This window comes from Geospiza fortis, unplaced genomic scaffold (genome assembly GCF_000277835.1).
Source record: "Geospiza fortis unplaced genomic scaffold, GeoFor_1.0 scaffold200, whole genome shotgun sequence".
NCBI classification, from domain to species: Eukaryota; Metazoa; Chordata; class Aves; order Passeriformes; family Thraupidae; genus Geospiza; species Geospiza fortis.
In genome coordinates this window covers 1352119-1362521 of record NW_005054353.1, presented here as the reverse complement: position 1 = coordinate 1362521, position 10403 = coordinate 1352119, and the positions used below count along the sequence as shown (strand labels likewise).

Sequence of the window (10403 nt, the reverse complement as noted above, 5' to 3'; positions counted from 1 at the left end):
CCTCAGGTGCACAGGCGGTGGCACAAAAGACGGGCATTTTGAACTGCCGTGTGTAAACCTGCCCGGCAGAACTCATCACTCCGAAGAGAGAACTTTATCCCCCTCAAACGGCATCATTAAAGTCACAATATTCTAGAATGAAGGAGAGTTGACTATTCGGGACCACAGTTAGATCTTCTTAATTTTATCACATGATTTGTAATATTTACTGTTCAAATCTTTGAGTCTCACACAAATGTGTATTTTCATTAAACCACCAAGCTTCTAGTTATCTGTTTTGCAGAGGAAAGGTGACATGAAGTTAACTGATATGTATAAGAAATAATATATTTAAATAATACTTGATTTTTATTTAAATAATTCTTGTGATATTTAATCTTTTCATGCATGGGTCAACATTACAGCATGTTCTTAGTTTATTTTATTTCTTCAGACCAAGTTATTTCATTTTGAAATACCCAGGAGGGTTGTCTTGCCTCACTGCTTTTTGTTGTATTGTAGTTGAACCAGATTAACTGTACTGCTTGGATAACATATGATATTTAATATCTTCTTTTCAGAACCTCCGTGTATAACAGAAGAAATGTTAGTAAGTATTGTTATAAGTCTTGGCCATTATTTTCATCATGCAGCTATGGGGCAAAAAAGGCAAAAAACCATTTTGGAAACCATTGTTTTCTCATTTCTTGTTTTGTAAGTGTAGATTACTGGGCAATTTCTTAAAATTTTGTCAGACAAAATACTTAGTTTGAAAATAATTAGAAAAAAAGTAACAGAAGGCTATGGAGAATAAAGATGGAAATGAAAGTGAATTAGGATGAAGGAAGGAAACACACAACTGGAAGATTCAACATGACAGGTTTAACAATTTCCTTACTTTGCCTTTTTTGCCCTTTGCTCATAGCTCATTGTAGGATTTCCCTGATGTTTTTCATCTTGTTTGAAAGGTATATATGTTTGTCTGTTACCTCATAAGAAATGACATGTTTACTGTTACAGCTCAGGTGATGTTTGCCTTTTCCCTGTTTTGGATGCCTTTGTAACTTAGTGCCTTTTGGGCACTTCCCATATATTTTAAAGTATAAATGTGTAGATATTGCTTTTGGGAATATCTAGATGCTGTTTTATTTATAGTGTTTATTACCATAAAGAGAACCAACAAAAGCACAAGTTTTGGACAATTTTTAGCACACCTTAACCTTCAGTTGCAATTCTAAGGCAGCTTTTTCTAGTAATAATTTAGACTGTGCTGCAGGAGAAATGGCATGGAAAGAAATGAAACCAAATGCTTTCTGGCACAAAATTTCTAAGCTATAGGATTGTACATGCAACTCCCTAACCTATAATGTGCACATAAGAAAGTGCAACTGACTTCAAATGAAAATAAGGCTGTCTACAAAAAACTCTCCAAAAACCAGAGGAAAGTATATAATGTGTAGATGCAGTAAATAATAAAACACACATTAATAATATCATAAGTGTTTTATCTGTTAATCAACCACTGTGTTTACATTTCTTTCTGTTTTATGGGACTACAGAGAATTATATCCTTGGGAAATTAAAAACATGTCACCTCCATATTCCTAAAGAGCTTATACTTCAGCCAATAATAAAATGATTTTTTTTAATAAGTCATTTGAAACAATATTTTCATCATGTATTATCATATTTAGTCCTATCTCTAGATTCATCCTTGTCAGTGTCAAACCAAACATGAAGCTGACTATAGCTTGTTTCTAATTAATTTCCTTTCCTAATTGTGTTAACACTTGCAGAATTGATATTTCTGGATTTGATTGCCTATTGACATTAGTAAGAGGATTCTCTGTTAATTTCAAAATGGGTTAGACATGTTGGTAAATTCCCCTATTTAAGCAGTGCCCAAACATCTCTAGGTCCATGGCACTGCAGTTGCATTGGACCATGGGCCTGTGATCTGCATAAGGCATGAAAGCCTTGCTTTCAGCACTGGCAGCATTTTCCAGGAATGATCTTGGGCTACCTTGCCTGTGCTGTATTAGCCACCACAGCAACCACAAGTGCTAAGGAATAAGTGCTGGCAGACTAGGGCCGGACAAACACCATCAGGTCTAGTCATGCATGTTATCTCAGATTTCTTCCTTATCTGAGCACAAGCTATCTGCATTTATGTTAGACCACTGGAGTTTGGATCAAGATACTGCCTGCCTGTACCCTGTGCATAACCTCTCTTTAATGCTATTCCTCACCAGCACAGTTCAATATCAACTTCAGAAAGAGAATAAAGATTTGTGTTGCAACACCTTTGCTGCTATTGGCAAATACATTACATTTAAGTTCATTCTCCTTGCCTTGCGAGGCTGAACTTATAGAATATTCAGGAAAATGAAACTATTAAATATTGTCTTCATTATACTGAAGGCACATATCTGAAGACCAGTGGAATAATGTTCTAGTTTTACTCTCTGTTGAATTGAAATGGGGATGGTGGAGATACTGAGTCAGTAAAAGTAAGACTTGGAGCCATACTTTTGGATTTGTCAACAGCAAAAATATTCAACTTCTAGTCTACAGTTTTTGTGTCATGTTAGCAAGTGTCACTATCGGACACGAAAGAACACAAGCACACTACCATTCTCAAGGTGAAGGAAGAAAGAGGAAGTTTATTTTCTGACTCCAATATTTATAGTTTTCCGAAAGTGACAGTGGATTGGAGGGTGACAGTGACACCTCTCCAATGACACTGGTCAAACCAACAGTCCATCAACTTTCTCCTCCTCCAAAAAAGAAGACAGAACAATCAGTTATTTACAGAAAGTGTCTGAGAAAGTTCACCACAAGAATGTCAACATCAGAAGGCCTAGAAAATCTTAAAAAACCAGGGTGACAAGCAAGCCTTCCAGTTCTGTCAGATTCAAAGTATGGCATACACTGCTTGCTTGCTGAGCCAAATTGTAGGTTATTTTACTCCCTTTTAGTCCCCAAATATCCCCAAGCAGCAGGGTGAGAGCAGAAGGTGGCCCTGGTGAAATATTATACTCCCTTCTTCCCAAGTGCAAGAGAGAAAGGTACAATGTGGGGAATTTCTAGACTGGTAGCTTATGCACATTTTTTCAAAAGTTTCAGCATCTAGAAGCTGTTTGGTTTATGAAGGCTTTATCTGTAAATTCATTTGTAAAGGATTTACCTCTTCATGTGTGCATTTTAAATTGCTAAGGACCTTAGCAGTGTGCAGTGGCTAGAATATAACAGTGATGCAATGACTATATTCTCAAAAATGGGAAATAATATTTTGCAAAATCTTCCATGTCATATCTCATAGAAACAAATATTGTTTGAGGCAATAGTGCATTTAAATATTAGTGCAGATTATTACAAGCCATGCTTTGTGGTTTTATCTCTCTATAGGAAGAATGCTTAGCCACAGATGATATGCTTGTGGATTTCTTTAATGAATTTTTGAGTCTTCCGGTAAGTAACTTACAGAAATCCCTTGCAAAATACAAGAAAAGCCTTGCTAAGATTAAGAGTAACTTAATCCACCTCGGAAAATTTTATGTTTTGCCATATATCTGCATTTTAATGGTAGCAAATCTTACTGCTCAGTGTTATTATCAGTAAGAATAGCCCAGTTATCTGGACTTCTGGGGGCAGACGTTCTCTTGCTAATTTACAGAATTACAGATTGGGTCATGTTGGAAAGGACCACAGTGGGTCATCTGGTCCAACCTCCCTGCTCAAGCAGGGTCATCCCAGAGCACATGGGACAGATTTGCATCCAGATGGTTTTTGAATATCTCCAGTGAGAGGGACCCCACAACCTCTCCGGGCAGCCTGTTCCAGGGCTCAGTCGCCCACACAGTAAAGAAGTTCTTCCTTATGTTCTGGTGGAACTTCCCGGACATCAGTCTCTGCTTGTTGCCTCTTGTCCTATTGCTTGGCACCGCTGAGCAGAGCCTGGCATCATCCTCCCTTCAGATACTGATAGACATTGATAAGGGCCCCTCTTATTTGTCTCTTCTTGAGGCTGAACGTGCCCGGCTCCCTCAGCCTTTCTTCATAAGAGAGTTACCCCAGTCCCTTAATCACTTTTGTAGCCCGCCGCTGGACTGCTCAAATGTCTCCCATTGTACTGAAGAGCCCTTGACCTGCTGGCAGTCCTCTTCCTAATGTACACCAGGCCTTCTTGGCCACAGGGACACACTGCTGGCTCATGAACAGCTTGTTGTCCACCAAGATCCCTAGGTTATTTATGTATTTAAATAATTAATAATTAATATTAATATTAATATTAAATAGTTAATAATATATGTATTTAAATCACAGTGCACTAAAATATATTAATAGGAAATGAAAAAGACTTTTTAAAATACTTTTTTAAAAGGTGTCCACTTCTGTTACAGTGTTGCAACATGACAGCATAACAAATGTTTGTCCTTTTACAGTTTTCTGGCAATTTCAGTGATTAATTGACATTTTAGCTCAAGAAAAACTCCTTCTCTTCACAGCTTGGAAGGTTTCAAAGTTGGCACTTCCCTCCTCTTCCTCTCCCATTTGCAGCCAGAAGGATGCTGCCTTACACTGTATTCTGTGTGCTGATCCAGTTACAGTTAGACCATCATACCCAGTACCTTGTATTTAAGCAATTCTCCCGTATTTTGCTCCTTTTTCCTATCAACTAGCCTGGCTCCCCACACTCTGTTGAGAGTCACATGTACAGTTCTGCTCCCTCAATGTGGCAACCTCATCCAACTTCATCTTAGTAGTCTTGGCCCTGACACCTTACACTCAAATCCCTTGCCAGGTGGCACATGCCTTTCTACAGGGTCACTTGTGGCTCCCACCTGATGTGCCACAGAGCTGTCCCACAGCCTGTTCCCTTCCTAAGGCACTGCAGTCCAACAGGCTACACTACAAGAACATATATCCATTCTACAGCTTGCTTGGTGGGAACCACTGCCAGCATTAGGAGAGAGCAGAATATTTCTTGATGCTCCTTGGACTTCAAAGGAGCTACAAAGTGACTTGGTGAGGTCACTGATGAGATAAGTTCAGTTGTGATTCATAACTGAATGATTTGGCTTACTTAATTGAACTAGACATAGCTGTCTCTCTAAGGCACATCATAGATTTGTGTAAATATACACAGCAAGGAAATTGTACTACTAAGGATGGGCTCCTCATTCCAAATTTTAATCCTAAAGTAGAATCTGGAGGTATTAACTCTATGTCAGAGTGTGAGTTTTGTGCACAGCATCGATGCTGACCTCTTTCAGGAACTCAGACTTTACGTGCTTTCACCACACTGCAAGACTGAAGAGTATACAAAGCTAGAGAGACACAGATGGAACTAATCATGTGGTAAGAGGGATGTTTTTTTCCCTTTCTCCAGCACCTCAACTCCCCCAACCCCTGCCCCACAGCTGCCTTAGGATTTCTGCCTAAATCTAAGCCTAAGGACGTAGGTTTTAAACCCAGGCCTTCTTCCATGTTTGTTCTTAGCACAGGAGTACCATCCTCCATGCTTTTGCTGCTTATTTGGAAACAATGCTTCAAGCTTTCCCCAAATTGCAGAGGATGGAGTGGGTAAGAAGTTCAGCCTTTTTAGTCTCTTGATCTCCTTAGACATAGACAAATTTCAGGACATCTGTTAGAGGCCAAAATTCTCCTCGGCCTCAGAGGGCTCCTCAGCCCACAGTCCTGGCACAGCTCAGCAGCTCTGAGCTGCAGCAATTGTCCAGGCACTCCTGACAGCTCTGGAAGCCCACAGAAAAGAGTTCACAGTCACTCCTGAGTAAACACTGGTTTATACTGGTAGTCTTGGTAGGTTTCTAAGATGACGCATGGTCTCTCTTCCACATATTTACATATCTTCATGAAAACAGGTGCTCTATTAGCTATTTTTAACTGTAATGTTCTCATAATTGGTTTTATTTTCTCTTTGATCTTTTCCTAAGGTTTTATCCTCTTCAGGATTAAGTTCTATTAATGCCTTGAGTTCTGTGGTTTGAATACCTTACATTCATGATTACCCTCTCCTTCTCAGAAGGCTTCTACTAAAACAGTGCATTGAAATTTCCATTGCTTTATCCTTGTTGTGCTTATACACTGTTGCCTGGGAACAGCATTACCCAGGTGTGCTAGTAGTTAGGCAACAAGTTAAACTGAAAATATTGTGAGACTTGATACAAGAAATGAGGGGGAGCATATGCTTATTTTAAGGGACTGCTTCTGCATTGATTTATAATGCACCATTAGCATATGGAAAATTGTATCACTGGGGACTTGGTATAACAGCAGCAGGTTTTTAATGTGGTTTTTTTTTTTTTGATTTACAGTGTATCCCTTAAGTGATCCTCTTGTTATAATGACATTCAATGTAATCTGACATAAATATCTAGGTACTCCAAAGGGCTATATACTGTAATAAAGTGTAATTTACAGAAAGAATTTCTGAAACACATAAATGCAAAAAACTTCAGGAGGGCACTTGTTGCCAGTAGTGCAGTGATTCCACAGTAGCAGAAACCAATTACATGACACACAAACGAGTTACACCTTCCTTAGTAACTAATGTAAAATGAAAGATTTAAGAGAAACATTGGCCTGGACAAATTTCCATTTCTAGGAGTTCAGGCTAGAATTTGAACCTCTGATCCATGTACTAAAAACATCCAAGGATGTGTTTAGTCAGGAATGGAAATTCAGGAGTCAGAAATTGCCATCCAGCTCAGTGTTGAAGGCAAGCACAGTAATGTCAATTTGTTTCTGCTGCACTCTACAAGCTGCTTGCTACTCATTCCATCCCAAGTCCGTGCTGGGTCTTGCCTGTCATTTTCCAGTTACCAGTGATTCTGAGGAAGGCACACTCCTCCTCTTTGCAACCTCAAAGAGTTGCACTGGAGACAAAAGTGCTACCTTGTGCCTCAGTTGATGCACATTCAGGAGATGACAATTTGGTGGTGAGTCCCTGGTTGTTGGTTTTCCTTGCAACAGAAATCTTCTAAGTGACCATAATTTTTCAACTTTAGATTTGAAGAATATTTCTTTAAAACATTGTTCTCACTGTAAAAGCTCTCCTCCAGGTAGTCTGGGGTCCAGCATTTGATGCAGGTGGTGATTCTTAAAACAATTTAAACCCAAGTAACAAAGTTAGGGCCAATTGGTCTTTCTGAAGACTGAATGGTTCTGAGAACCTAGTGCTGTCACAAATAAAATCTTGCTTGATTTGAGTCACAGATTACAGAAAGGGCAGAAAGCATAAAAGCAAACCGCTTTGCTGCACAGTTCAGGCTCTTCACTGCTTTGAAGATAACTTTGAATAATTCCATGCATCAAATCATCAGTTCAAGGCATCAGTGCATGCTCGTTAGTTTTCTCTTGTCTTTTCCAGGTATGAGGAGGGAGGCTGCAGTTGCCAATACTCTCTTAAAAAGGCTTTGACAAAAGTAGGGCCCTACATGCACGTTGTGTTGAGACTTACCCAGCACTAAAACTTGCATCATATCTTTGACACTGAAGGAACCAAACAAAGCATTCCTGACTACATTCCTTATTAATAATGTGTTTACTCTAAATGTTCTTCTGTCTTAATTGGATTGTGATATGTGATTATGACTTTTGTCTTACTCATCAACAGAAGGGAAATCCTGGACTCATTAAAGTCAGTGGGAGATTTTTCATTGACCATGTGTAGTGTGAATTTTTCCAGATACTTGAGCTACTCAAATTCTTTTCTGGTGTGGACTCTCACTGACATTTATTTATGATATACATATACCCTTCTTAACAAGTTTTGGCAATGCTCCTGGATGAGATCTCTATTTACTCCCACCCTTAACCTAAGAAGCAGCCAAGCTATGGTCATTCTGTTTCTCTTGGGATCAACTAAATTATTTGGGTCTGGGATGTGAGCATATTTACACATTTCCTAATTGTATCCGAAGCTGAGTGTATCTGAAAACTGTTAAGACAGAGAACAGTGAGATTTATATGTCTGATATCCTGGCAACATGATGATGGATGCTGTTTTGGTTTCTGTTATGGGAGGACTGAGAGAAATTTGTCTTCCCTTCAGTTAAGTGTATAACTTCAGGTTTCAGAATTATGTATTCTGTTTATTTTTCAGCTGAAAACCATATTCAGTGTGCATTTGACAGCTAAGAAATTTCTTTGCTGTCAAAAAGTACATGCAATTGTTTATTTATTTAATAGTATTGCTACCACAGTCTAAAAGCAACTTTTTGTTATTTGCTCAGGGATTTTTTTCTGAAGCTGAGATTACTACACTGAGTTACATTGGTCATACTGGCTTTGGGAGGAGAATTTCCTGCAAGTGAAACAGTTTTCAAAGTCTGTAGACTTCTTATTTGTTGGTATTCTAAAGTCCTTTATCTTATTTATTGTGCTACATTGACAATATATGAACCCCAAGCTTCAAGGCTCCTGCCAAACCTGATTTATTTTTTCTTAACATCTTGAGGTATAATTTCTCTGGAGATTTCCCTTTCTATGTTCAAAGCATCAAAAATTGGCTCAAACTAAAGAGATTGGTACATTTAATCTTTGGTTAGTGTATTTTACTTGTCTGTAAAAAGGCAAAAGCTCTTGCCAAATGTGGGGTAAGAAAGACATTTCTTAGTATATTAGATTGGCATGGATAATTTTCCCCCCTTCCTTCACAGTGTAGACTATGATCCACTCCTTAGCATAGGTGTCTTCACTGAAGAGATTCCTTATTATTGCAAGGATGGAATATTGGTGGTGCCATAAACCTCTCTCATTGTCCTGAGAAGTGTTACAGGATTTTACAGTACTTGACTTCCACTGGAAACATTTTACGTTTGCTAAAGGGTACTGAAGAGTTTCTTGGTGCATTTTTTTTGTGGCTTGTAATGTGTGACAGTGGTTGGATTGAGTGTTTTGCCCCAAAACTCTTCAGATACTGAAAGGAAAATGGATTGACTGATCCTCTCTCCTGTGTGGTAATTGGGAAAATGTTTCCTACAAAAAAATCAGATTCTGGGGGTGTTTTTTTGTGTGTTCCCATTTTATTTTTCTCATAACATTGTCACTTTTATTTTTGTGGTGGTGATAGGTTAAGATTAGGAATTATCTCTTCTTTTATTATGCTTATAAAAACATTCTGATTTATCATTCTAGATTTTTTGAGTAAACAAGCTCCTCCAGAAAGGTTTGAATTATTCTAAAATGCTTTTGACAGATAGAGAGATGCTCTTTTGGGAATTTGGGATTTGTACAGAATCATAGATTACTGTCTGGAAGAGACTTTGAGGAGGTCTATAGTGTGGCTTTCTTCTCAAAGCAAGGTCACTGCTTTACTACTGACTCCAGATTGTTTAGCACTTTCTTGCAGTTGGTCTTGAAAACCTCCAACAGCTGATTCCTCTCTGGACAGCCTATTCCAGTGCTAATCATCCCAAAATCACCTTTTTTCTTACAATCCAGCTGAGACCTCTGTTGTTTCAGTGTATGACAAGTGGTCTCTTGTCCTCCCGTCATACCCCTCCATAAAAAGCCTGGCTTTATCTGTTCAGCAATCTCCTTATAAATACACTAAGGCTGCTGCTAGTTCTAGTTCTCCTAGAGCTTCCCCCTCAGGGGTGAGTGCTCCAGCCTCTGACTGTCTCATGATCTTCTGATGGACTTGATCAAATATGTGAATATCCTTCTTGTACAGGGGACCCACAACTGAAGCAGTATTCCAGATGCATCCTTACTAGAGTCAAATCTACTGGCTAGTCTCTGACTGATAGAAGAAGTATGCTGCCTTTTGATGTCCCTGGGGATGAGTAACCACATCCAAACCCCAAAAGTCTGAACTCTACCCCCCTTTTTCACTCCAGTATGTGGTGTATGAAGTCTAGATCTTCCTATCCCATCAGTGCATGTTCTTTTGCTCCATTAGTATATTTGTCTTATAAATGATTGGTAGTCACCCCACCCCAAAACAACAACACACTTTACATTTTAAAAATTGTCACTAGCATCCATTTCGCTACGTTAAAATTGTGACAGTTTTCTGTTCAGCTAAATAGAATAAGTATCAAAAAATCCTAAATCTAGAGTATGTTACAAATTATTAAATAAAAGTAGATATATGTGCTAAACTAACACTGTATTTGCTTAGTTTTCAATTTGAAAAATATAAAACTAAAACAATCTCATCATGTCTAGTCACAAAGCCTTTTATTATGAAATTTGCATTTTGTTTGCTTTTTTTCCACAAGCAAGAGCATTTCAAATCCTGAGACTGAAGTACTTTGTTTCTTAGTGTACTTTCTTCAGTTTCTTTATTTAAAACATGAAGGAATATATAAGGAAGAAAACATGTAAAGGCTATTAAGGTTGCACAGTTAGTCACTTAAAAGCTGGTAGCAGCACAAATTAGGTTTGAAAGTAAA

The 10403-nt window shown here is 38.4% G+C and overlaps 1 protein-coding gene across 1 annotated transcript in view; it reads left to right on the top strand.

The window, feature by feature from the left end:
• The first annotated feature begins 566 nt into the window (after window positions 1-566).
• RGS22 (regulator of G protein signaling 22) overlaps window positions 567-10403 on the top strand; it is a 59891-nt gene continuing 50054 nt past the window's right edge. Inside the window, exons 1-2 of the mRNA XM_031058977.1 lie at window positions 567-589; window positions 3388-3450. Of these exons, the coding sequence (XP_030914837.1) occupies window positions 584-589; window positions 3388-3450 (69 nt within the window). The 5' untranslated portion in view covers window positions 567-583. The remainder of the gene's footprint in view (window positions 590-3387; window positions 3451-10403) is intronic.